This window comes from Rhea pennata, chromosome 22 (genome assembly GCF_028389875.1).
Source record: "Rhea pennata isolate bPtePen1 chromosome 22, bPtePen1.pri, whole genome shotgun sequence".
NCBI lineage: Eukaryota > Metazoa > Chordata > Aves > Rheiformes > Rheidae > Rhea > Rhea pennata.
Genome location: NC_084684.1, coordinates 1542352 through 1570235, shown reverse-complemented (window position 1 = coordinate 1570235; position 27884 = coordinate 1542352). Strand labels below are relative to the sequence as shown.

The following is a 27884-nucleotide window of genomic DNA, read 5'->3' as shown; positions in this document are numbered from 1 at the left end:
AGATGGAGGATGCAAATCCGGGTCTCTGAGAACAAAAGACCAGGGCGCCTCTGCCCCCAAAGCTGCTGGCTCAGCATGATGGGGCTCCCCGAGGCGCAGGGGAGCCAGCAATGAAGCTGTCTCTGACAAGGGAAACTAAAGACATAAGCGGGAGCATGAAATTGCTGGTGACAACCATAGCAGGAGCAGCTCCAGGCAGGAGATGGGGGAGCGGGAGCTGCGCCGCACGTCCACCTGGGACGCTTTGCAGCCTTTGTAAAGAGAAATGCAGCGGGGTGAAGGACAAACCAGCACGGCTCCCCGCTTGCACGGGGGACCGGCACCCCTCGCGGCAAGCAGAGAGATGGGGATCAGCCAGATGAGGGGTTCTGTGCTGGGGATCGCAGCTCCGAGGGTGGGGGCTTGCAAGAGCAAAGCAGAGTTCGTGGGGGCAGGTTTTCCCAGATAAGCCCAAAGCCTGCCTGCTGTTTTCCCCTGCTACAAGAGCTCATCTCCAGGCTCCTGGCCTGGGCAGCCAGCTCAGATAGAAAATACTTGCTAATTTTCCCGTGAAAATGTTTTCTGCGCCATTATCAGTTTAACCCAGATTGCCTGAGCCATTACACAGCTTTGTCAAAACCCCCTGGAGCTGCCGAGCAAGCTGTGCGTGCTGGCAGGGCCTGCTGCCCGGGGCCCCTGCCCGCAGCACCCTGCCCCGGCGCGCCGCCCAGCCCGCCGCGCTCCTCTCCCCGTCTCCTCCGCGTCTCCTCCCTGCCTTGCAGCTCTTTATTCCCCCTCTGCGCACATGTGCGCAAGTGCACCAGAATTTAGCCACCCTCTCTTTCAACTTTTCCCCTCTCTCTTCCCCCCTCCCTCCCTGTAACAAATCGGTGAAAAGAGGGAAGAGAGGAGGCTCCAATGACAGATGGAGCCAGTGCTATCATCTCTCTTAACTGTCACCGAGAAAATCACACGGCAGCCACTGAAATTCAAATTAGAGTTTTGCTGAAGCTGCTAAAACTCATCAAAAGATATCTTTGAAGTCCACTGGCAGGCTGGTCATTTCTTTTAAATTAGTCCCTGTTGAAAATGAAATTGCAGGGAGTTGGTGTATTAGCATATTGGAGTGCGAGAGACAGCATAATACCGCCTTTCCGGGGAGCGGAGACAGTTTGCTCCTGCACAAAGAACGCGCTCAAACCAGGCTCTTATTGCATTAGGATAAATGAACGAGTCATTTCAAAGCTCCCCATTAACGGGGACGAGCTGGCACTCAGCCGGCAAAGACAGGTCAGCGCCGTCCCTGGCGTTGGCGCCCTTGAAGCCAACCTCCAGGCCGCGGCATCGCAAGCACATGCAAATGAGGAGCTGCCTCATTAGCAGAGCCTGCTTGGTAACCAGGCAGAAAGGGTCCATCGCCGTTCCCGATACACGGACTGGCGTTTCCCGGTGTCTGTGTGATGTTGAGGACTTTGCAGCAAGAGCAGGGCACCTGCTGCTCAGCACCCAAACGCTGCTGCCCTCCACAGGGAAAGCAGAGCCAGGATCAGTGCCATGAAAGCAATTGCTTCCCCCGTAATCTGGTCCCCTGAACGTATTTGTCACGTTGCGCTTCCTTCGAGCACCTTGCAGTCAGGCTGGAGATGGTGTCCTGCTGCCCCAGAGGACTCTGAAGACTTCCTCAGGCTCTGAATCCAGGCTTGGAAAGCTGTAGCAGAGCTGGTGTGAACCCAGAGCAGGCTGCCTCTGCTTTAACATTTGACACCAGCCTGAAAAAGGGCAAAGTTCTGATAGTGACTCCTAAACCGAAGTCTGTGCGCCTTGTGTCTCCAGGATTGGCTTCTATCATCCATATATTATGCATATATATACACCATAACATATCAACAACCTGCATGGATTCATGGCCCATGAGATCTTCATGGGCCAAAAAGCATGGTGGTACTAAGGAAAGTGCACTGAGACACTGGAAACCAGTGGCTGGTCACAGCGGAGTGGTGGCCAGTGGCCATGAGAAGAGCGGTAGCATCTCCCATTAGTGAGTATTTCTTAGTGTGGAGAAAACTGGGTTGAGATCTGGCTGCAGTTCAGCCCAATCCAGGCATTTGCCCAGCAGTGTTGGCCCTTAGGATGAGTACCAATTTTCATTTCTCCCAGAGTTCGCATCACACCATCACACCACCCTTCTCTCTCCCTTTGCTGCCTACTCAGGAGGCAAAGAGCCGCTGCTGGCTCTTTCCCCAGCCCCACTAGCCTAGGGAATCCATTTTCCTCTCCCTGACCTGAATCTCTAAGTAGAGGCTTCCCTGTTAGCCTGAAACCTTGAGATGTCAGCTGCTTTTGGATAGAGCTGTTTCTTTCATTACCGAGCTGATGTGATGGGATTTTGAGTGGCACTAGTTACACTCCTGCGTTTTTACACATAACGTCTTTGAGCCAAGAGCGTTGTGCTATTGGCTGCAGATATCACATGGCTCTAAGAGAGGTTCAGAGAGGGTCAGAAACGGGAAGCGAGGCCAATTCCCCCTTGAACTGCAGGAGAACACGGAGCAAAATTTGCCCCAGAGCACGTAACCTGTGACACTTTGCTGGGCTGATGCAAATTGCACCAGCACAGATGGAGGTAGTAGCTCCCGCCATCGCAAGCACACATGACACCTGCTGAACAGCGGTTGTAGCGGCACGTTTTGTTAGAAAAGTTGCCAGACTGTTTAGCTACTTGCTATGGATTTGCCCTAGATTTCCGACAAAGGGGCACAAGGAGGCCCAGATCCAGGAAATTATATGTCAAAGTGCACAATGAGAAGTGTTTTTTTTTCCCCCATCCTGGTTAGTTCTTGGTGTTTGGCTAAATTTCCAAGCCTTGACAAGGTCCAACATCAAGGTTTTCTGGATGGGGACATTCTGGGGGATCAGGTAGACTGTGCTGTGAATACGCCACCACCCCAGTTTTGCAGGACAGAGGAGTAGGTGACTGCAGCAAACAGTGAATCCAGTGCCAGGGTTGTGGGCATGCATTTCTGCCGTGCCAATGCACAGGGCAGGAGAGGGCCCTGAAGCAGATACCACTGTGCCTGCTAAGGAGCAGCAACCTCCAATTTGGGCCAGGGGAAACAATGCCTAGAAATCACTGGGTCCACCACAGTCCCTTTCAGCAAGGAAAACAACTGGCTGGTCTCCAGTTGGTGGTACCATGCCCTGGTCATCTTAGGCAAGATGCTGCGTGCTCTGGGGAGTCAAACCCAGCCTGCTCTCTCTGATGCCAGTTTTGAGCGTCCAAACACTCAGCTTGTCCCCTTGCATTCCCCCAGAAACCACAGTACTTTTAGTATGGGAGAGCGATGGCAGAGCAAGAGAGCCAAGCCAGAAGTAAATTTCTTGCCGCTCTTGGTTGTTAATCATCCTCTCACTAAGATGGGGCCAGCTGCTGAGATGCTGCAAGCTTCGATTGCTTTGCTTTTTACTTGCACTGTCATTGCCCACCCTTGGCCATGGCAGGTCACCTTCTCTCCACACACGCCGCTCAGACAGGCACCTCCATCGCTCGCTCCCTAAGTAAGTGCAGGAAAGCTACAGGTATAAATAACAATAGCTGCCACGCTCCTTATTATTGCCATTGTAGTCCTCGGCTCCCAAGATGCCCGCTCTAACGAGAGGGGAGGGAGCAGCGCGGGGGGTCTCTGTTTCCATATCAAACACATGGAAGATTGCTCCTTTCATCTGCTCTGCACGATGAGAGAAGCAGCTGGTGTCTCCTCCGATCCACCCCTACCCTGCCGCCTCCTATCTGGGCAAACACATTCTAGCCCGGCCATCCAGCCAGGATGTTAATTGGAGAGTGGAGAGGTCGGCGGGGAAGGGAAGAGCCCAGATTCAGCGAGGCACAGTTACCTTCATTAACTTTTCATTGCATCTGCCACTTCCAGTTAGGGAGAAAGGGCTTAAATGTCACCATTTTCTGTTTTAACAAAGTTAGAGGCAGCCACTTGCCGAGATGCCCAGCTGAGCGGCCCCTTGCAGGGGACACCAGCCACGGGAGGCCAGCCCTGGCCTTGCATCACCAGCCTTAGCCACAGAAGGTTTCCGACTCAGCCCTGCTGTGTGGGGATTAAACCTCTGCAAGAACTGAAAGCCTCTCTCCAGCCTGGGTATCACCAAGAGCTGAGCACCCTCTTCTGATCCCAGAGATCCCTGCACATCATTGGAGTCTCTGGCCAGCGCATTTTTTCCCTTTTCTGGATATTTCCTCTATGTCTCTGGGAGCCCTTGGCAAGAACAGATGTCATTTCCCTGTGGGATCACCCAGCCAGGCTGCTCCCCCTTCCTTCTCTAGACATAGAGTCAAGAGATGGATTAGAGAATAGAGAAGGGGAACATACATCCAGGGCTTGGACATAAGATGTTAATTAATCATCCTATCTCCTAGGATCCTTTTGACTAGTGATGACAAACCGGCTTTTGCACATGGCTGGTGCACCCTTCAGGAGCCAACAGTGATTACAAAGCAATCTCCACCTCAGCATCTTCCCTGCTTCTGCACTCATAGGTATTGGATCAGATTGCTGTTCATTTCTTCATTTGTGTTTCTCTGCATCTTCAGTTAGGGTGTCTTTATGGCTACAGCCTGCCTTATTTCTGGAGAGGTTTTTCCCAGGGTTTTATGCCCTTGAAGTTCCTCTCCTCCTGCCACTCTCTGTTCCTCTGGCAGGGCAGAGAGGCTGGCATTTGAAGGAGGGATGTGAAGGGAAAAGCCCAGGTCATTAATAACTGCTTGGGGGTTGCTGCTCTGCATACATGGGCCAAGGAAGACCAGAATGTAAAGCTGAATTCGCCTTGCATGGACTTACCATCCACTGCACAAAGGGGCCTGAAAAGCAGCTGGACACTCAGCTCACCACACACAGACCGCAGAGAACACCCCTTCCAAGTCTTGCTCAAACAAAGGACTTGCCAGAGAGATAAACAACCACCATTTGGTTTCACGGTGCTCATAAAAAGCTTTACCACCCATTCCAGTTTGGCACTACCCATGGTGTCCAGCAGTGAGTAACCCAGGGCCTGCCGGGGCAAACCCCAGGCAGCTTGCAGGGCAGGAATTGGGTGGTGTGACTGTAGCACGAATGCAGACATGTAATTAGAAAACAAAGATCATTTTAATGTTATCCAAGAAGGGAGCCATGTTATCTGGAAGAATTAATTACGAGGACAGCTCAGTCTGCTCTAGGCAGAGGGAATCATGTGTTTGCCTCTCTCTGCTGGGGACCTGACATTTTATCCGTATAGGGACAGTTGGGTTTGGCTTGATGGATGGTCTTTCAGCAAGCTCCCAGAGCTGTGTGTCTCTTTGGGCTGGACTCCTGTAATGAATCCTGACAGTCCCACTAGGATCTGCTCTCCTGCTCAGCATCATGTTAGTGATGGGGCAGAGGAAAAAGAAAACTATATACATTTTATTTGTCCATTGCAGAGAGAACTAAATAACCCACTAAGGGAAGCAAGCAGAGCCTGGAAGTGCTGGTGCAGGGCTTGATGCAGTACATAACGGCTAGTGCAGCATGTAAGAACTTGTCTCATGTACTGGGTCACTCTTTTCCTTCCAGAAGTAGTCCAGAAGTAGAAACGACATCAGGATGTGCTATCCAAATGCTTGCACCAGTTTCAAGATCTCCTCATCTGCAGTTTGCTCCAGGTTAATTGGGGCCAAATTCGTCTCAGTTGGTTAGAGCGTGGTGCTGCTAATGCTGGGATCGTGGGTTCGACCCCTTATGGGCTACGCTGATGGTTGGACTAGATGATCTCCGGAGGTCCCTTCCAATCTTATGATTCTATGACATAAACACTACGTCTCCCTCTGTCTGATCAGGGCATCACACTCGTGGTGGTGCCTACATACAAGGTCCCACAGTGCCCCCCAAAAAGTGCTTACCCCACTCCTTGCCTTTGAGAGTCAGCAATCCAGAAGAAAATGATCAATACAGGCATAACTTGCAAGCAGCAAGGCCCCAATGAACACCTCCCTGTTCCCACAGAAAAGAAATCACTGTTCACACATTGAAACAGAACCTAGCTCCATATGAAGAGATCCTCAGCTTCTCCATTTTCACAGTATCCAAAAAGGTCACCTTAGAAAATCTGACACTTCTAAATCCTCTTTTTTTTTTTCCCAAGAGGCTTTTTTTTTTTTCCCAAGCCAACCATTTCATGCTAGTATTTTTGAGTTTGGCAAATTAGCATTTTCCATGAAAATGACCACTCTTTCGCTCCCATCTGCCTCGGTCCCATTTTGCTGAAGCTGAATGCTGCTGAAAACATTGAAACCTAAAAAAAAAAAACAGGCAGGCACAAACCAGGAGCCAGAAGGAGCCAAAATGTGTGCCTATGGCATGTTGCACTCTTGTTGTGAGCAGAGACATACTCATGAAGTATCTCCTCATCTCCTGAATTCCCAGCCAGTGCTCCAGCCACAAAACCATCTTGATTTTCTCCTTCTTCCTGCACTGCTGTATCTCCCAGCCAGCCTCACGATATAACTTTCCAGGACAGGAGATGTTGTCAAGTGCAGCCTCAAGTCATAGCCCTGTGCCTACTGTATGGGCCAGGGATGGAGAGCCTGGTGACTCTCGATACAGCCAACACTCATGCAGACTGCTAATGCCAGAGGCTGTTCTCAAAAATACATCCTTCAAGCGATGACAGGGCCAATCAATACAGTGGCCGCTCTTTAGTAGTCCCTGGCAGGGAGCAGCAGCCCTCCCAGCACTATCTGCCAGGCATGCAGCCACTCATCTGCAGGATGGATTAGGGGACAGACTGACAATGAGTGGCTCTTCCTCCCATGCCCACCACCCACACATACCAACTGCAACTGTACTGCATGGCTGCATCCTGGAAATGGATGGGGAACAGGCACAGAGAGTGGGCTGCGCATCCCATACATGCAACTTTTCATCTGTTTTTGTGCGTCTTAGGGATATGCCAGAGGACACTGTGTCTTTCATACTGATCTCGAGGCCCCTCAGGGCACCACATGCTCCCTGGATGCTGTACAGCACAGTGGGACTCCCCAAGACTACAGCCCAGCTGGGTAGGCTGAGCAGCTGTGAGCCATGTCTGTCCCATTGCTCAACGGCGTTGGGTAGCTCCAGCACTTCAACTGCACCTTGATCTTCCATAGATAGTCCTTTGGGAAGGTGCCATCTCCACAGTACTTGCCTTTGCCTGCCAGAGTGCCTTTGCCTGCATGGACCTCATGTGTCTCCACTGCCCCAGCTGCACCAATGCTTGGTATCCTCACATGATACTGAGCTGCTCCAGGGACACAATTCATCAGCGAGGCTTGTGACTGCCTAGTGGGAATCCTCAGGTGGTCACTCATAGGAAAGGCCAGGCCAAGACCAGGCTCCTGGGTGGCCACATACAGCCAATGGGAGTCCAAACACACTGAAATCCCACTGCTTCCCCAGCTCTGGGACTCACATGGGTGAGATTCTCAAAGAGGCCAGGGAACAAAGGAGCAGGAAGATCTCGTGTTGCTGCCAGAGGTCCTGCTGGAGCACAAGGATCAAGGGCCTGACATAGAGTTAACAGATCTGGCAGTATCTGTGTGCTCAAATAATCACTCGTGAAGCTGAGATGAGCTGGAGAAGGCAGCCAAGTGGCTAGCCCATCCCAGGAGAGGGGGCAGTTTGTTCAAAAGCAGAAGCACATCAAAGCCTTTTTGTTGTCTGCTGAAAGAGGAGAGAGCAAGATAGGCCCTACAGAGGTGCCACTGCCAGGCCAGAACCTAACATAACAGCACGGCTCAGCGATGCAGAGCATTGAGCTGCTGAGCACTGTCAGAGTTGTGACAGTGCTGGGAGCATGCAGGCTTGCCATGCTCGCTGGCACAGGGCTTTGAGGGTAAAAGCAGTAGCAAGTGAAAGCGTGTTCCTCAACGTAGTAGATGAGGACTAAGAGATTTAGTGGTCAGAACGAAGCAATGGGACCAGCTCTAGAGACAGTCACAGATGCTAAATGTTAACACACATCTCTCACCAAGCTAATCTCAAACCAGCACCAACACGTAACAGAAAACATACTCTTTCCTGCCTTAGTCACCTCGTGGTCCCTTCAGGTGGAGAGCAGCAGCATTAGCACGAGACAGGTGCCCAGAGCAGACCAAGCCTAACTAACAGTCCTCAAACTAATGAAAGACCACAAATTACTCCTGAGAGCTCTTCTGTGGTAGTTACTGATGACGACATTGTGATTATTTTGCGAAGATCCTCAGTCTGGGAACAGAACAGTTCTTCCAAGTGCTACAGGATGGCATGGGCCACTCCAGTCACTGGAGTGAATTGGACTCCTAGAAACTTATATGGTTGATGCTGGATCCCAGCCATCTCAGGCTCTCCTAAGAGCCTGAGAGCAGGAAACAAGGAGAGCAACTTAACCCTCTCAAGGTGTAACAAGTGTATTAGCCTTCTGCCAGAGTAGAAAAGCCAAAATCACTGTAGCACTGATCATTCTGCTACATCTGGAGCAAAGATCCTGCCCTGGGCAAGATAGACCTGGCCACCAGGCAGCAGGTATCTATCGACCCTTACTTTACAGGTACCATGTCTCCCCTTCCGTTATTTCAGAGAGACAAAGAGAGGAGACTGTCTCTTCCTCCTGAAAGATAAATGCCTCCAGATTGTAGCCACTTGACAGGTCCACTGAAATTCATCAGTTCTGACTTGAAATGAAAGCTGTAATAAATCTCCCTGTTGAATAGGAGATCAAAGGCAGATCATTAGAGCTCTTGGATTACCCTGTGAGATTGTACTTCTATTAGCTGCCTTGCTGCTGGTTCCCAGTTTCCAGAATGACCCCCTTCAACAGTGGAGCTTTGACTCTAAAGAAAAAGACAATTTCCCTCTGAAGAGGTCTGGGCTCTGCACCTCTCTTCTGCCCAGTTCTCCTCACCAGGAAGCCTGTTGGCTTGCTCTGCAGGGCTCCTGTCCTTGTCCTCCTCTGGCCTGCTGTTGCAGCACTAATAAAAGGTGCTGCACAGCACAGAGGGGGACATTGCTCCATCACAGTATCGAGAGCAGAAGAGCTCACTGCCTGCCTAGCCCTGAGGGGAAGGTCTTCTCCACATTGCAAAACTCCTTCATCTTCACAGGGAAGGAAATTCTTCCCCCAACTCCAGGACTGTCCACTGCTCCCATCTCAATTGCCTTTTTGTAATTACAGACAGATGTCATGCTGTACGGTGTACTGCCATGCCTCAGTAAGACCAAGGAAAAAAGTCCCTATCATTATTGGCTTAAGAGAGATGTGTTTAAGGATGTTAAGACTGATTTTCCATTTCCCCCTGTGGTGAGTTTCAGCGAAGATTTTGCTGACCTGTAGGGATCACGAGCAATTTCCTATCTCATCCCTCTCCAGATGCATTTGCTGGTAGCAGTCTACAATATGGCCATGGTCTCAATGGCCAGGGAAGGGAAAGTTGCCCCCCTTTCCTAAATCAGTGTGGGCTAACAGCTTTTCACTGCTTGGACCACAAGATCTGAAACTCAGCCAATCCCCTGGGTTTTCTCCTTCCCTCATTTCAGTCTCAGTAGCTGTCTTCTAGGCGTCATGTCCCAGTCAGAGGGGTGCAGCAATCCCATGCATCAGCATGTTGATGCAGAATGAGGTCGTGTGGCAGGAACAAAAGGCAAAGGAGGCTTCAGACTGCAGATCTACCAGGCCCATTTGAGGAACATCTCAGTGATGGCCTGCTAGGAAAGGAAAAAAAAATGCAGCTTGGCCAGCTGCACAACAAGGGGACCATAATCTCCAAGGAGCCTCCAATAAGTCCTTACTGTGATGACCAAATTTGAGGAGATCCAGGCTCTGGGAGCAGAGATTATCTCAGAGCCATCCCAGAGAAGACGTGGCATGAACCCAAGCTGTATGACATGGGGCTCTAAAGTCAATGCTCAGAGGCTTCCCAAAAGCAAGGCTGGGTGTTACCTCCCCTTCTGCTTAGATACTAGCGAGCAGTAGGAGCCAACCCTTGAACTTAGAGGAGTATCCGACAGATAAACTCACCAGATGCAACAGCTGTTCGCTGCCCTGAGCAGAGGCTCACCTTAATACACCTGCAACATGCTCACAGCATGTTAGGCCTTCAGAGGAAAGAAATGGGAGAAGAATTAATAAACAGTGCACAGAGAGAGCAGAGTGTGCAGAGAACAGCCTGTGCACACATGGATTTCTGTGCATCTGTGTCCACTTCCATGCAAAGAGTCTACCTGGAGGTATGCAAGTGAGTGTCCACCAGTCTGTGCACACACGTGCTCCCATGTGCATAATCAGGTGGTGCAAACAGTTTCCAGAGTCGCAGCTCAACAGCTGGACCTGCAGTTTGAAAGATGCCCTAAATGGTTTTATTTCTCTGGCAATGTAAGGCAAATTGATCCTTCCCAATGCCAAGGCCTTTGCATCGATTGATTTTTTACTAGAACAAATTGACTTAGCATCATTTGAAGTTCCTTGCTCCATGCCCTGGGGACCTGCTGCTTCACTTCAAGCATGGGTGCAACAGAGACAGTGCTGGGTTTGCCTGCCTCTTGCCCAGTAGTGCCTAAAGGCACTCAGCCAAGGAGAGCAGTTCCTCAAGCATGCTTACGTGGAGGTTAAGCAGAGGAGTGAGGTTTATCTCCATGCAAAATGCATCACACTCAACAGAGTGAATTTCATTCCTGGAGAGAAATTTTCCACTGCAAGGGGAACTGCAACTAGGTTTGCTGAGCTTAGCTCTGAAATGAGGGACTATAATAAGTCCATTAGATTCAGAGGAGTTATCCTGAGCACACAGTTCGACCTATGATCCCTAATTTTACAAAAGGCTAAACGCAGAGTGGAAGTAAGCAAGAGAACCTCTGCCGCTTTTGCACACAAGAGGATGTGGCTGTGGTGCAAAAATAAGTACAAAAGAGTGGAAGCAGGGTTACGCAGGACCTGCTTCATCATCTGAAATGCATGGTTCTGCCAACAGCTCTTCTCACTATAAAGCTGCCCTTCTGTCCTGCAATATGGTGTGTCCTGCAATATTGGGGTCTTGATACCCAGGATGTCTAACTCCCTGAAAAGCCGTGCTTTGGCTTGCATTTTGGTAACACCAGCCTGGGTGGTTGCAGAGCAAATTCTGAAGCTGGGATGTTTGGAGGGACAGGATAAAAAGCAACAAGTGTCCCAGTGCTGGAGGTGGGATAATGAAGAAACAACCTTGTAATTTGTAGCTGATCTTACAATTTTGGAAGCTTTTGAAGTGCAAAGTTACAGTAGCGTGACACATTCGCACAGCTCACTGCACAGCAAAGAACACAACCCTTTGTGTCACCACAGCTTCAGCTCTGACACCTTCCTGCATTTTGGACCAAAACCTCTCCCCTGATCCTCAGACAGCTGAAATTGCTGAGTAAGAACAAATATGAACCATTCCCCAAGCTCCTCTCTGCCTTCCTCAGCTGCCTGGATAATCCTCCCATGTGAAAAGGACCCTGAATCCTCGGCAGTTTTGTGGAACAGGAAATGGAGCTGAACTCGTGAACCCTCTTCTACGTTGCAATTTCTCCACTCCAGCCTGCATCCCACTTGCACTGAGGATGAGCTTCGGAGCTGCCCCTGCTCAGAGCTTCAGCCCAGCATAAACCAAACTTTTTGTTTAAGGTAGCAGTTTAAAAAAAGGGGGGGGGGGGAGAGTATATGTCTTTGATCTTGAATAAAGCTTTTATCACAGAGCCTTCAATCCCAGTGAGCAAAGGGGATTATCTTTTTCTCGCACAAAAGTTCACCTCCCAGCACAGGTCACAGGAGGAAGATTTCACTGGAGTGGGAGTCATTTTCTCTGGGGCCTTCACCCCAAGTCCGCCAGGCAGACGCTCCCAGGAAAAGCCTTTTGTGAGTGAACCTACTGCCTCAAATCCTCCCGGCTGTTTCCTTTCAGATGCAAAGGGAAAGGAAAAAAAAATCTGAAAGATGGAAACCTGTGCAAACGCCCTCATCATTTAAGAGGAAAGAGGGGCCTGCTTGCCTTCCCACCTGCTACCCTAACTCACTGTAGGCCGCCAGGACTCGGAGAAGTCACCTCGGGACTGTAGCCTGACCAAGTCAGACCCAAGGCAGTGCCAGCAAAGGGCTCCACACATGTCAAGAGCCACTGGTGGCTTTCAGTGACATGGGCTCCCCACTGGTGCATCTCCCACTGCCTCCTCATCAGTCATTCCTGTCCCACTGCCGCTCGCACAAGCCCAGCAAATCCTCCACTCGTTAACCCAATATTTCAAGAGGGAAAAGCGTACTTGGTAGGGCTAAGTCATGGGGCTCAGCATCTGCCTCTGCCCTCCCACAATACACCGGAGCTGCGGGAAGCAGATCCCATCCCTGACCTGGTACCCAGGGCTGGAGGCAGACAGGAAGGGTGCGGGGAGAGCACGAAGCTCCCCGCTCCCAGGACATTAATCGAAGTGACAAATACGCCTTGACATCAATTATGTTGCTTTCTTGTTCAGCCAAGAAGTAATTAACTTAAGTGAAGCAATTAGGCAAACTTATCAAGTGAGGTTTGCAGTACGTTAAGCAAACAGCTAATTGGGCTGTGGCGGGAGCGGAGCGGGGCGGCACGGGAAGCGGAGTGGGGAGAAGTCAGATGGGGACGATAGCGTCCAGCGGGGGTCCAGGCACCTCCGAGGAGCGAAGGGCTGAGACTGCCGCAGCTCAAGGGCAGAGCCCGTGAGAGGCACAGGCAGCGCTGGAGCGAAACTTCCCTCCCTTCGTACCTCTTCGAAACTCTGCGTAGCGCACATGAAGAGCAGATTGCGTTCTCCTCCCCTCGCCGTCCTTTCCACTTTTCTCAAGACACAGCCTCAGGGGTCTCCTAAGAGCAGAGGTAAGAAATAAAGCGATCGATGGGGAACCCCACTGTGTACAAGAGATTCACACAAACAGGCCTCAAAGTGTTTGCCGATAATAGCAGGTGAGGCAAAGGATGGAGACGGCCGCTCGATGCCGCTGAATTACCTGCAGCGACAGCAAAGCCTCCCAGCAAATGAGAACGGAGCTGCTCAGCTAGCAAAACCTGCCTGCCCATCTCGTTTTCTCCTTCTTACAACGCAGGAGCAGGAGAAAGGGTTAGGACAGGTTACGAGGGGTGAGCTGGCCACAAGGGAGCTGGCACGTGCCACAGAGGTGGCGGCATAGCGAAGGGATGTGTTGGGTTAGGAGCCCCTAAGGCACAGAAATGCTCCTCTAACTTACGGAGACCTCAACTGTGAGCAAGGATAAAGGTCCCATCGCATTACAAGAGATTTAAGACTGCAAAAGCTGCCTCAAGAGTAATGACAGAGGGTCAGAGCAGACAAGCCAAGCTTCAGCCTCTTGTCATGTGTGGAGACAGATACCATTCCCTCCAAACCCCAGCCCTGCCTCGTAGGGCAGAAAGCGTATTTGTGTGCTGTGCTGGCTTCACATCGCTTTTAAAAGACTTTTTAGGAATTTTTCGGTAGTGAATCCAGCCCATTTTCCATTTTCAAGCCAATGAGCTACTGATTTCTGTGATTTAATTTCTGCAAAATCTATAGCATAAGCTGCTTTGGAAGTTTGCTAAGGTGTTGAATCCAAATGTAATGTTATAAATCATTAATGCACTCCCGTGTTGCAATGACACTGGAATATTTTAATCACTGAATAATGAAGTCAATACTCGCAAATCTCAGCTGTCATTAACGTATCTACATGCCTCTGTGCCCCTGGCTGAAAAGGAAATCCTGCAAATGGAGTGGATTTGCTCACCGATGCAGGAGGCACAGCAGGAGCGGGACATGAAGGGCTGTTTTTTGCAGACTGTTTTTGTGCCAGGCAGCGGACTGGCTTCCGTTGTGATTTCTTCTCTTTAAGCCCTGTGATTGCTAACGGAAAGAGAGTCAAGCTGAACCACTGTATGGTTTCCGGCTATAATCCTGCAGTAGAAACAACGGTGGGGCGACCTAAGTGCCTAAGTGCTGGTTCGGACCAGCAAGGGGTTTTCAAAGTGAACATCATTCCTAGGCTGCTTGCCTTTGTACCAAGAAAATAGAAGAGTTTTGTCCATCTCCACTGGTAACAGGCTGGAGCTAACCCAGAGCAGGAATGTCTGCGTACAACGAAGCCAGATAACATATTGGAGATCGAGAGGCCCCAGAGACAACAGCAAGGAGGAAATCTGAAAGGGCAGATCTGGAAGATGGTGAACAGAAGGCAGAAGGGCAAAGTTAAAACAACTTTGCAAATGCTGGGATGTGCCTGCAGGCAGCAAGAGACGCCATGTCCCCGGCACAGATGGAGCATGTGGCTTGGAGCTGCACAACAACGCGGAGGGGAGGAGGGTCAGCCCTGCCAAGGGGAAGGGGAACAGGCAGCAAGCATCACAGAATAAAAACACCTTCCTCAAGGAAAGGAACCCCCTGGAAAGGCAGCATCAGGCTGCCAAACCTAATCACAACCAGCACGGAGATTAGACGCAAGGACAGAGATACCGTTATGTCTGTATGCCGCAGACCCCCCCACCGCCAGTCACCTGTGGCACACCGCTCAGGTGCACAGCTCCACTGCTTGCAGAAGCTACCTTGCAAAGTCTTCCATCATGATGGCAAGCCCAAGACCCCCAAACTGCAATACTGGCAGGATGAGGCTGCCCTCCAGCCAGACGTCCAGGTATTTGGGGGAACAGCAAAGTCCGATCAGCATCATCAGGATTAGAGTAATGTGGTCCAGGACAGAGGAAGCAGCCTTTTGGTACCTCCAGAGATGGGTCTGAATCACATTTACACTAAGATTCAGCTGGGGAGACCTATGTGAAAAAGAAGTCAGAAGCTGCCCCTTCATTTCTTCCTAAGAGTAGGAGCAGTGGAAACAGTACTACTCCAGGGCTATTGCAGTGGACAAAAAACTGCCAAAGGGACGCTTCAATTATCAAAAACTTCTCAGGCTCTGAAAAGAACAGGTGAAAATGCTACACACCAGTCCTTCTGGATCTCCTGGTATATCTGGGAGTCAGATATTCTTCCCCCAAGAGTCAGACAAGACGAGTTTTCCATCCCCAAGTTGTTCTGCTCCATCCTGTCATAGCACTAGGATCACACTGAAAGTCTCCTGGGTTTGGTCCACTTTCTCCCTAGCAGAAAGCAGTGTTTGAGTTGGAGCTGACTCAGTACAAGTTTGAGTTTGAGACAGCTCTGTGATGCAGTAAGGAAGCCCTGTCAGTGTCAGACACTCCATCCTTAGGGGGGGGCGGAATTAGAGAGATCTGCAATGAATTGCAATCACAGAACCACAGAATAACCAAGGTTGGAAGGGATCTCTGGAGATCATCTAGTCCAACCCCCCTGCTCAAATCCTTGCCCTGTCTATTTTCTTCCAAAATCATAAAGCACTTGGAGAAGCCACTCCAGCACTTCAAGCTGTGGAGTTTGACGCATACAGACATATGGCAGGACATGAAGTTAACATCCCTCTATAAATGAACATCAGCAATGCCCATGGGATATGATTCCTGTTTAGAAGCCTGCTTCATGCTGTGTTTCTGGCCGTGATTTCCCAGGTGGAGTATCCCATGGAATGTATGTCCTAAGGCTGGTCCCTTGGTCTTCCCCATACATGAGGGATCAGGCTTTGAGGTTACAGCTCCAGGTTCCCAGGAGTCAGCTCGCATGAAGTCTATGCAGTCAGGTCGCATCTCACTTTCCTAGACCTGCCGCTCAGTCGCTCAAGTTTAACTGATCATTGGGCAGGGCTGCAGGACTGTGTCTCCCAACACCCTGCATGGCCTGAGGATGGACAGCTTTTTGTATTGACATGGCCTGCCCTCAACACAAGGTGACTTTGCAGTCTGTTAGGACTTCAGCTGAACCATCTCTGCCAATCAGAAGCTAAGTTCGTTTAAATCTGGAGAACATTCATAGGATTTGCAGCAGTGTAATAGGGTCAGGCTTTGGCCCTCCAACAGGGATAACCAAAGCATTTACTTAAAAGTGGAAGGACCTGCAGTGCGCAGGAGGGATTTCTTTCCCCGTTGGGCTATTGCAGAAGTATTTGTGTGGGTGGCAGAGGATTTTAACCTTTGGAGCACAAGACTTCAGTCACTGCAGAAGACAGGAGCCTGAGTGAACTGGACCAGTAGTTTGATCTGGCATATCAAATCCTGTTTCCTCATTGATTTTCTCAAAGGGATGCTCTGGATGATGCTCGGTGTATGAATTTGTGTGAGCAAGGGATATTAGAGACTCGTGCAGTGAGATTATAACCGACACTGAAGGTCATTCTCTCCTAAACCCCTCTTTTCATGCATTAACAACTTAAAAAAATCTTTTTCTTTGTGGTGGAGGTGTCTCAGGCTTCATCACAGACCAAAGGTTTTTTGGGGAAAACTGAGTCAAAATTAATTTCCACTGATGTGTTTTGTATTATCTTAAAAAAAAAAAAAAAAAAAAAAAAAAAAAAGGCAGAAAGCACTCCCTGGCAATTACTTGTCATAATCCTCCCATCATCCTGCCCAGCAACAGCCGCTCCACACTGCCACTGCTCCTCCTCCAACACGAGGGAGACCAGGAGCCAAGGTAGCCTTGTGCGAGTACCACCACGTCTTCTCCCTTCCCACCAGAGCTGAGCACCAGATGGCTGGATCAAGGCACCCTTGCATGCCCATGAGATGCCCTTTAGCGACCACTCCTCAAGCAGACACACGGCTGACCCTATTTTTCCCCTCGCATTGCTTTCCAGCCTCCCCGTAGCTTCCTGGGAACAGCTTCCAGGCTGATTCCTGTGTGCTTAGCACCCCCAGGGCCAAATGGTGATGCCAGGCCAAGGCAGAAGGCTCCTCATTTCAAAAATAGATGCTTCCCTTTCTGGAGACTAGAGGCTGCCATACCTTGTCCTAATCAGGGTTTGTCGCTAAAAAGGAGAGGATCAGGAGGATTTCCCGAAACACACGTCCCCAGTGCACGGAGGGAAATAAGCATGCAACAAGCCACGCACATGCTGCTCCCAAGCAAAACAATTTCCGCAGGTTAAGCTGCTAGGCTCCAACTCCCCAAAAGGCTCGTGTGAAGTCATCAGAGCACCAACAGTGTTGCTTTTCCTGAGGGTTCATCACTATTGAGACATGCTCAGCAGGCACCAAGGGCCAGGTCAACATCTCTGAATGAAGCATGGAAGCTCCTAGAGGTTGGGGGGTGTTGGAGAGACTCATGCCCAAGCCTATGGGCTCTGGGACCAGGCAAGTCCTACAGCCTCTGCTGAAGCCCATCACCAAATAGGCTGGGAGGGGACAAGGGACCACATTTATCCCCATATCCCGTAGCCTTTGCTCCCTGTTGCTTTCAGATTCTTTCTGCTTCCCCTCAAGGCAAGAGCTAGGCTGCTTTTGCATCTAAACCGATGTCCATTAACCCTTCTGAATTACAGGTCTGAGCAATCCCCCTCTGCCTCAGGGAAGTGATTGTTCCCTAGTACTAGATTGACCTGATAGGTCTAATCAGGCTCTACCAGCCCCTACCTGCAAGCACCTGGTGTGAACAGACCCACAGGAACGGACTCGTTACACAGAAAAGGAAATTGCATTCGATCGCTTTGGCAAGGTGAGCTCCCAGCTCCCCAGAGGTGAAAGGGGAGGCTCTCATCTCTGCTTGGAGCAGCTAATACTCTCACACTCACCACAGAATGGCAGTAGGAGGAAGGAAAAAAAAAGCCAAACAAGCTGCAAATACAAAAAAGCAGCATTCGGCAGTGCGGTGGGGGAGCTGAGCTGTCCCAGGGCCACATACCGCATCTGCTCGGGCATACAGCTGTGTAGGGACACAACCAACACATGGAGGAGCACAGGGACCCTGCTCCCCGTCGCTTCCCGGAGCAGCTCCAAGAAGCTCAAAATAATCTCTCAGGCGTTTGCATTTCTCCGCCAAGTGCTGAATCATCCTTCTGCAATGTTTGCATTAGGCATGCAGGAGCAGTAGAGCCTTTTGCAGCAAAGAACAGGCGGTGGGGGGGCAGGTACAAGCACACAAGAAATGAGAAATACTAGCTTGCAGTGCTGCCTGTTCTGCCATTCCTCCTAAGACACAGCCTGTAAGCCAGGGAGGAAAGAAATCTCTGCACCCAAGCAGGTCAGACTCCAGTTGGGAGCTCTCCTCACAAGTTATCTTGGCTCCTAGGGCTGGATGACAAGCTTTGCTTCCCAACACATCTCCCTTCCCTTCCCTACAGCACCCGCTGCTCTGACCACTGCTCCCTGGTTCCTGAGCATCGAGCAGGATGTGGCAGGCAGGCTGGATGTGAACGCCAGCCTAGGTGTCAGCAAAAAGGGGAGTTTTGCCATTTTGGTACGTCTCCAGGGAGGCAGCACTTAGCTGATGCCATAGAGGGAGGAAGACAAGTCTTGAAGGATCATCTTCCAAGCTCAGAGCACCTCACTATAAGTAGGAGGCAGAAATGAGTGCCCCGTTATCCTCTATATCCTGTGTCTGCCTGCATTCCCAGCTATCACATTCGTCTCTCCTCCTCTCCCAGGCTGCTGGCTCAGGTGTATCCCAGGGGTATACTGCTAGAGAGAGGTTAGTTTCTTCAGCATGAAAGGTAAGTCACTGCAAACCCATCAAGAAAGTTCTACCCATCATCACCCTTTTCTAGAGCTGAAGCTGACCCAACCTTAACCCCTCAAAGCACAAAGCTCCTAGCGTTCTTGGTCTATTCATCTACCTCAGGGTCCCATCAGCTGCACAAGCTCCTGGCCAGCTCTATCTAGTATTCATCAGCTCTACCAAACAAAAGCCACACATTTTTTCTGCCATGTCAGCAGCTGATACAATAATCCAAACTAGCATATCATATGAACAGCACTGCCTCACTTCTTTAAAAAAAATAAAAATTAAAAGAAAGAAAGAAAGAAAGTCTCTCCCCCCACAAGTGAGAACTGGATGAGTAAAACTGATTTCATTTATCTGGACTTTTCAAGAAATCTTTAACAGTGTCTTGCACTATGAGGATTTAAGAAAAGCTTGCAGCCTACTCTAGTTATGAACAAGGACACCAGAACTTGTGTATGTTTAACCGATCTACTAAGATGTGGCAGATAGCAGAAGATTATCTGGGTTAGTCAATGACAGAGGCTGGGAGGAGTTGCAGAGAGATTTCATTGCTAACAGACACCAGTGTCACTGCAAGGGAAATGTAGTGCTGATAAATGCAAGTTCATGCATGCCATAGGGATCATTTGACCTACTCCTGCCTATTGCCAAATAGTCACTAGGATCTGTAACCAAGCCAGAAACAGTCCTGTGTGTCACTGGACAGCTCAATAACAACCGCTATTAAATGCCAGAGACAATCAGCACAAGGGAACCACATTAGTTTTGATGTTCAATGGGCTAAACAAATGCAGTATTATTATGGTATCAAGCACTGACTGGTGATGTATCTGTACTCTAAACACTATCTTCATTGTAGCATTGGACTAGAAAAGGAGAAAATAACATGAGTTGGATACATGGAAGCACCAGTAGGTCTGTAATGCAAAGGGGTCCTTCCAGCTGCCTGTCCAACTTCCACCCAGCACAGATCAGAGTCAAGGAGACCCTTGACTCCTGCAGAAGGCCAGATACTGGAGATCTTCCAGGTGTGCATCTTTTTGTAGTCTCTACAGACAGCAAAGCCCTGCATAGGGCTCAGCTCATGGCTACCATGCACTGAGATGCACCATCTCTGAAAGTTGATCTTCCCCAAAGTTCACCCTCAAGTGACAACAGCAGCTCAGGTGAAACTGTGTGGAGGGCTGGAGTAAACCTATTGGGAGACTCTGTTCAGAAAAACACAGCAGAAAGAGTAGAGCAGAGGGGTACGGGTGGGTGGCTGGCAGGGTCTGGAGCACCACCCTTCCCTACCAAAACGCTGGCCAAGGCCAGTATCATGGAATAGCTGGCATATGGGCTTTGCCTCTTCGGACAGAAAAAGCCAGAATCACATGTCTAACCTATTTGGACAAATAAATTTGTTGGCAACTACTCTGCTCTCAGTGAGGATGCGTTCAATAGGCACATCTTAAGTCAGCCTTCTCCATCTGCAAGAGGGCCTGGGATCGGTGGGAGAGCTGAGAAGCAAAGAGAACGACACAAGCAGACAGCCTGCCCAGATGGTGAGCAGCCACATGTCTGGCCATGTGTTGCAGGGCTCTAACGTTTCCTTCATGCCTTGAATCAAGGATACAAACCAAGCAAACTTGACCCAAAGTCCCCAAGAACAAGACAGGGACCAACTGTTGGCATTGGAAATGAAAGAAATCACTATCTGGATTGCCCTCAATGCTGGGCATCCCAAGGACGCCCAAGAGAAGAAGAGAAATTATACATATCCAGGCACTTGTGCTCTGAACAGATGGATCCTTTCTACTGCTGGTGCTTTTCAGAGCTTTTGCCTCCACTGGGTTACAGACACATTCCCCCAGTGTGGTGCAGTGAAGGCTGGTACCACATTGCCCCTTAGCCACACTGAGCAACTGGAGCTCCTTCGTACAGTAAGACAGATCTTCTAGCCCTGGATTTGCGCTGATAGTGATTATCTGCACTGTCTCCGGTTTGTCATCTACTTGTCATATGTTGCGGTGAGTGAGGATATAGGAACGACCTCTAGTTGCAGCAACGATGAGAGCAGAGGGCAATAGTAAAAGTCTCCTGACTTCTGCCAAAAGCAGCTGCTAAAGTCCCCGAACGTCTGTCACAGCTCCACAGTCCTTCAGTTACTACCACAGTCCTCAGGACGCTTTCAGACATCGCTTTCCCGGCTGCAATCTCCTGCCCTCTCCACATGGCCGGCTTCTTCTCTTCCAAGATGCACAGCCTGACAGTTAGCTATGTTAAGATGCACATAGTTTGACTGAGCCTGCATGCTAGGCAATTTGGACTCCTACTGCTCTTTATTGCTCATCCAACCTCTTCGTCATCTGTGCACTTAGTCAGCAAGGACTTAATACTTTCTTGCAGGTCACAGACAGAAGTGGGCGCTAAGATCTGACTTGAGGGTCATTCCCAGCTCCGCTCGCCTTCATAGCTGAGAGTTAGGAGAGTAACAGTGGGCACTACAGAACATCTCTACGGTTTATATTAAATGGATTAAAGAGCTAGCTCATTTTTAATCGGGTTTGTTTAAATATGATTAGAAATCTGAACAGACTTCCTGCTTTATATAATCATAAATGGAGTAGAGCTGGCAAAGTGAATGCTTCTATTTGCACTTCCTTGTCACATGTTAAAGATCAGCTACCAGCACTGATAAAAGAAATTACTGTTTTAACACAGGAAATAGGGAGTCATTATAACTTACTGCAAGAAGGCACCACGCAGCTGACTGCGTTGGGGGATTAGAGGCATTAACTGGATGCTGGAGACATCCGTGCTGGTGAGAGGCAGAGTCTTCTGTATTAGCCAGTCCAACCCCTTCCGTTACAAAAGGTTATTGAGCCCATCTCTTGGGGAAGCTCTTCAGCCCTTATTGTTTGCAGCAAACCACTGATATTCAGGAGAAGGAATTCCCTCTGGCTATTGAAGTGTCTCATCTTTGCCCTGTGAATCGCTGCTCAGCACTTGCTGAGCTGGAAGCCGTTAAAAACATCGTTTCCCTTTTCAGATCTGAATTCGTTGGGGATGTGCTGGCAGCCTGCCAGACCAATAATGAAATCTGCCAAAACCTCAGCATCAGCTGCTGCGCGGGGACTACCAGGGCCTGCCAGCCAAGTGTGGGGTCAGCCACAAGAGGCACAAGGCACCAGCAATTTGAAAAAAAGACTTCACTGCGATCGCTTCGTTCCCTTCTCCTCTCCCCCAGGGACTGCGCCCGAGGATGGAGATGTGTCAGCAGTGTCAGAACACGCTTCCCTGCGAGCACAGGACCTGCTCCACAGTCCTACCACCTCTATCCCACACTCCTAAGGGGTGGGCAGTGATATGTTTGCACCTAATCTCAGATGGGTTGGATTTAAAGCAAAAAAAAAAAAAAAAAAAATCCAGAAGACAAAATTTGCACACACAGTGTTGAAACAACACCCTGAGGCTGCAAAATCGCACTTTACATCAGGAAATGCCAGCAGAGGGTTGCTCACACAAGTTACAGCACAGTGGCACACCGCATTTTCCAAAAGATCCTTCAGTGAACAGGACAGATGCCAGGTAAGAATGGAAACTGTACAGATCGTGGACATTTTCTAGTAGTCCCAAGCTTAACACTGCATGCTAAATGCACAAATTAATGTATGAGAGTCTACAAACCCACCTGTTTAAATCACATACCAATTGTTAACTGATCGCATTCAAGAGCAAGCTTCTTCCGTGGGCAAGTTATTCACACATTCTGTCCTTTTTTTTCAAAAGAATCTGGCACCTGCAACAGAAAGACACAAAGGGCAGGATGTTCTCCTGCTCCAGTCTGAGCTGGCAATAGCTTTTCCCCTTACAGGGAATGACATCATGAGCAAGAGATGCACAGGACCCCAGAATTTGTAAGCCAGTGAGTCATCCAATACCTGGTGGAAGACCTTAAAAAAAAAAAAAAAAAAAAAACACACCTTGAGAAATACATATTTTCCTTTCAATCGTTTCACATAATGCTGTGTAGAAACGTATCCCATTCTCCATGTTTTATTTCAAAATATATGCAATATAGTAAGAAACTGCTAGTAATCAGTGTCTTCCATGTTGTATACACCATACTAGGATGTGCCCTGGAAAACACATCTTCCTTCCGGATAGGACATAGCTGTTGTTAATGCAGCAATTTGCTGACATGCGTATTTCATCAGTCAAAAAGAAACCTGAACCGGAATCTAAGTTATTATCTCCTAAAAATGGTACAGGAGATGTTTGATGATCACTTTACAGTTGCAAGAGCACTCACACAGCACGCACAGCTGGTATGACTCTGCTGAAGACTCATCCAACCTGGCTCTTGCAGGGAGATACACATGCATTATGCCAGTGCTCAGAGTTAACTGGAAACCCTGTGGGTGCATCAGAGCTGTACTGCACCTCAGCTTCTGTTTGCATTTAACTCCAGGTCATTTGCATGTACCTGCTTCCCAGAGATCGAGTGACAAAAGTCCTGAGATCTGGGAAACACGGCAGGAGATACAGCCATAAACAGGAGACATCATGAGGAGGCACCGTCCCATTTTATTGTTGATGCTTGACGATGCTCGATCAAGAGGGACCAACAGATCAAAACCAAAATGCATCACTCAGGTGTTCTTCCCAAGCAAAGCTCCTTCTGCTTTATAAGAGAGCGATAAATAAGATAATCCTTCTTACCAAACCCTGTTAAACTTTCACTCTTCCTCTAGAGCTTTTCACTGAAGGAGATCAGCTTCTCCTAATGCCCCATGACAATGTTGGCTTCCAAATGATGGCCTGGACATGTACAAAGTTCATACCCTCCAGTAGCACCAGGGTCAGGTTCTCATCCATGGTGCTTTTCCAACTTCAGGGAAGGAATGAAGTACATTACAGTTTTGAGGATTCAGCAACAAAATTGTCACACCAAATATGTTAAGCATGAGCAAAGGCTCAAGGGAAAGTAGGGCACTGCAGTTGAGCTGGACAGTGCAAACAACAAATACTAAAATGGAAGAAGTCTCTGCTGGATGGGTGGTTTGGCAAGAGACCCTCAGCTATACGAATAAAGCATGGGCAGAGAGAGGCAGATGAAAAAAGTAGAAAGGACTGGACATTATCCCTCAGTACTACAAGTTATAGCCTGGAGAATTCACTGTCTGCTCAACAGAGCCTTTGTGAGACTTCTGCATCCACAGAGGTGAGCAGAAGGGTGGAATAGCCTTCCACCTCGCCCAACCTATACCATGGGATGAGATCCAAGGCTTACCTCCCAATACACCTATACCTTAAGATCATTAAAACATGTTTTTTGTTCAGTCACCATCCCTACCTTCACTCTGAGCACTGCACGCAGCTTTCCCACCTCCCTGCATCCAGGAATGCACTATCTCGAACATTTCCCACTCCGCTCTTCTCCAGGCTGAGGGGGGTTCTGGGCTTTTGCACTGCTTCACAGTAACAGCTGTATTTTCACTCTCTCCAGAGGTGAACATGGCACAATTTCTGGGTCTTCTTTAAGCAGCAGTGTCCCAGGCTGGGATTTCTGGTTCAGCTTCATAATAGCTCAAGAACTCTCCACATCTGCCAGCCCAAGAGCTGGGGAAGAGCTTCAAAGTTGCAGAGACACCTGGCCATTAACACTAATCCTCAAGACCTTGAGCACCATCTCCTGGTCATTCCTAGATTCAGTGCAATTTAACCTCAAACTTCCTCCATTTCACTGTGGCCATAAAGCCTTGGGGACAAACAGTGAGAACCACTGAGGGAGAGAAAGAAGGGAGCACTTTGTTACACACGCAATATCTCAATAGGGCCATATGCTCACCACCGAAAAATTGATACTATGCAGAATATTAGATCCATCAAGTCCCCACTGCAGGAGCACGCTTGACTGTTTGTTTCTATTCTTGAAGTTGTAATAACAAGTGACAAACTAAAAAACTGGCACAAAAACCTTGGCCCATTTATATGCAGCTATCTCTGTCTTGTGATTGTGAGCAATCAGGAGAAGATGCTGCTGCAAAACTCCAATCTTCATCTTCTGCACTCCTGTGGCTCTGGGCAGCATGATAAAACAGGCACCGCTAACCACAGGGTCTCGGTCTGCAAGATACGGTGAGGATCACTGCTCAGTATGTAAATATTGCAGTGGCAGAGTTCAACCTTTTGGCTTGAGAGAAAGGAAGATAAATGCTACCAGTCTCCTCTGAGCCACAGGAACCCTGCATCTATCTAATTGCACTTCATAATGGATTCAGCAAACCATTAATTATCAGATTATATTTTAGGAAACTGCAGATAAAAAAGCTTTATGAAATTTCATCTTAAAGGGGCCATTGTGCTGCAATGAAGTTGTTGCATCGTGCTGGCACCAGGGAAACAAGCTTTACACTAGGTATCTGAATGTATTTTACAAAGCAACGTATTGTTTGCCACAGGGAATGGCTATGTGCAATCATGGCAGTCATTATGTGCTCAGACAGAAGTACCTTCGTTAGTGCCAATCCATCGATAACAGTATTAAACACACAAGCAACGAGCGACCCTGGCATAGAGAAACAGTCGTCAGATGCGGGAGCGTCAGTATCTAGGTGAATCAGATGAAGGGCCAGGAGGTCTCAGGGCCGTTCTCTGCTCACAAAGAGGACGTGGATGTCCAGTCTTGGCTCTGATCCTTCTTCTCAACAGACAGTCGTGCTGACAGCCACAGCACAAACGTGGATGGTATTAAACCCGCGCTACACAGCGTATTGCCAGGCTTCCCAGGAGACAGGTAACAGAGGCAGCTGCACACACAAGGGGCTGGTCAATACTGGCAACTTGATTTAACTCCCAACCAGTGATCTGGGTACAGCACAGATGGGAGGCAAAAGAGACTAAAGTAGAGCCTGTATCAACCCTGACAGAAGGATGGCACGGCAGGCATTTTCCTGAACATCTAAGACAGCCAGCATACATCTGCTAAGAGATGACTCTATCCTGTCACAACGAACAAGGGTTGGTTCTACCTGCTCAGTTTATAGCTGCCAGCAGCCCACCACTCATTTCTATGCCTCTGCTAAACCTTGTTTCCTTTTGTCAGGTTGGCAGAGCCATTTAACACAATTTCGAAGAAGTCTCTGCTTGAGTAGAGGTTCAAATGATGGCTCTGCTTCAGGGAGACTTTTCTAGCTGGACCAACAAGCAGCACTACAGTAGAAGAGAGCAACAGGAGCGACAAAGCAGTCTTGAGAAAAGCTGCAGGGTAGCAGATACCTGTGAGAATATTTCTGATTTAGCCATAAGAAGTCTCCACCTCCTCCTCACATACCCTGAATTCAAGACAGCTTTTTCTTTGGTTTCAAAGGCTATTTTGTCTGCCTACTCCGTATCACCCCAACTTTGTCCCAGGTTGCGTTAGTCTCCTCCCCTCTGACTCTGCTCATGGTAGCAGAGTCACACAACATACTCTATCTTCTGTCTTTCCTCCTGCTTTTTTATTTTTCTTGAGTTGGGAGGGCTGAGTGGCTCAGCTCACCAGAGCCAGCAGCTGCTGACTCCAGGGGAAGGAAGATTTTCCTGGCCCACATGAACATTTACAAGCCTCTCCTATCCTTGGCCATGCTGTTTGCTGCCTGTCATTTCTTTTGCCAGTGTCGCACAGCTGAGATTACTTTTTCAAGGAAACTCTAAATCTCACTGCTGTAGCAGCATAGCCAGGTATGGATCCAGTACCAGTCCAATGGATTCCTGAGGCTGTGCATGGGCACCTGCTCCTCACTCTCCTTTGGTTTCTTCACAAATTAGAGTGACCTTGTCATCAAACAAGTCTTCCATAGTCACTGCCACCAGCTCTGAGCCAGCTTGGCTTACTTGTGAATCTGGCAATGTCACAAAGACTTGGGAGCCAGCAAGCTGGGCCTCATCGAAGGAGATTATGTGCTCTGCTGCTCCTTGCTCCGATGTCTGGATCACCTGTGTGGAAGACAACCTCAGAATCAGACAGAGGCTTACAGCATTGCTTTCCCCACAATAGCTTTGTTATTCACATCCTTCCTCGCCCAAGCTCCAGTAATAAAATTTAGCTTCACACCGGAGACCAGCAATTACAATAGGCAGGAGCCTACTGGGAAACTCCAAGCCCCGCCCACCCCCATATACACACACTCCGATGATGCAAAAGAGAAGACAGGAGAGCAATTTAAATATTTCTCTCCACAAAATTGCTATAATTTAGCCCCATAAGCAGTCGTAGATAATAAAGACTCTATGATTACACACTAGTGGAACGCCAGCCCAGGGAGTCTCGGCTTATTCAAAAAACTACTCTCCACTGATGGCTGAGAAATTAAAGGGAAATTCTGGGGCTTCAAGGCCTAGCTTTTAGCCTCTGACAAAACAGTTCTCATGGAGGATGTTACTGGGGTTGTAATAGTTTCTGAATAAAAAGGCAGCTCTGCAAATACTGTCAGTCCCTCTCCCTCAGCTCCTGACAAACAGTTTGCGAATGGGAATCACTGTCTGTGAAGAATAAAGTACAAAGGCAAAGAAAGGGATGTTAGCGATGTGGGTGCAGCTGGGTTGGAGCCACTGCCTTACCCCACTCAGGACTTTGAGAGCTACAGCATTTGCATCAAGCTGCTCCCCCTCCTGCAAGTTAATCTCTTTAGCACAGAGTGCACACATATCCCAGAGCACTCCAGGTTCAGGAGGCCCAGAAAGAAAATACTGGGGAGAAGTGGTGATAGGAGCCACAGAGTGCATTTGGGGAAAGAACAAGAGGGCTGGAAGGGAGAGGATGGATGAATATCCAAGCCAGGGCCTTCCCCTAGCAGCCTGGGGGCCACAGACCAGCTCTGTGAGCAGTGCCAGTTGGAGCAGTCTTTACCTGCACAATCTGGGCTGTGGTAGCTTGAGCTTCTGTGAAAACCACCTTGGGATGCTCGGCGCTGTAGTGACCCTCCAGCTCGCCTTGAGAGGTGAAGAGCTCCCCACAGAGCTCACAGGTGAAGGTGCTCTCTGTCTGCTTGAAGTGCTCCGTGGTGACGTGCTGCTGCAGGGCCCCTGGGAAGCGGAAGGAGGCTGAGCAGTACAAGCAGCGAAATGGCTGGGAGCCTGGGGGAGACAGCATTGCTCTGAGCCTGGGGCACAAATAGCCAGGGCTGGGAAAGAGCAAGGGCAGCCCAAAAGCAACCCAGGAGGGCTGAGAGCAGACAAGGAAGGACAAAGAGGTGAAAATGGCCAGGATGTGCACCGTGTGCAGGGCTGAAGCCTCCTAAGGTCTCAGGG

At 49.2% G+C, this 27884-nt stretch overlaps 1 protein-coding gene across 4 annotated transcripts in view; it reads right to left on the bottom strand.

Moving 5' to 3' along the window:
• Positions 1–5154: 5154 nt before the first annotated feature.
• The window catches only part of ZBTB40 (zinc finger and BTB domain containing 40), a 54867-nt gene continuing 32137 nt past the window's right edge, over positions 5155–27884 (bottom strand). The window contains exons 16-20 of one of the 4 annotated variants that reach the window (XR_009960571.1): positions 27484–27710; positions 23947–26570; positions 22299–22389; positions 12771–12868; positions 5155–5996 (exon numbers count right to left, since the gene is read on the bottom strand). Coding sequence is in view for 1 of the 4 variants with exons in the window: in XM_062593498.1 (XP_062449482.1) it covers positions 26373–26570; positions 27484–27710 (425 nt within the window). In the remaining 3 variants the exon portion in view is untranslated. Of the gene's footprint in view, positions 5997–11835; positions 11932–12587; positions 12869–22298; positions 22390–23157; positions 26571–27483; positions 27711–27884 lie in introns of those variants that run through there. The other 3 variants (XR_009960572.1, XR_009960570.1, XM_062593498.1) reach the window with 3 other exon arrangements.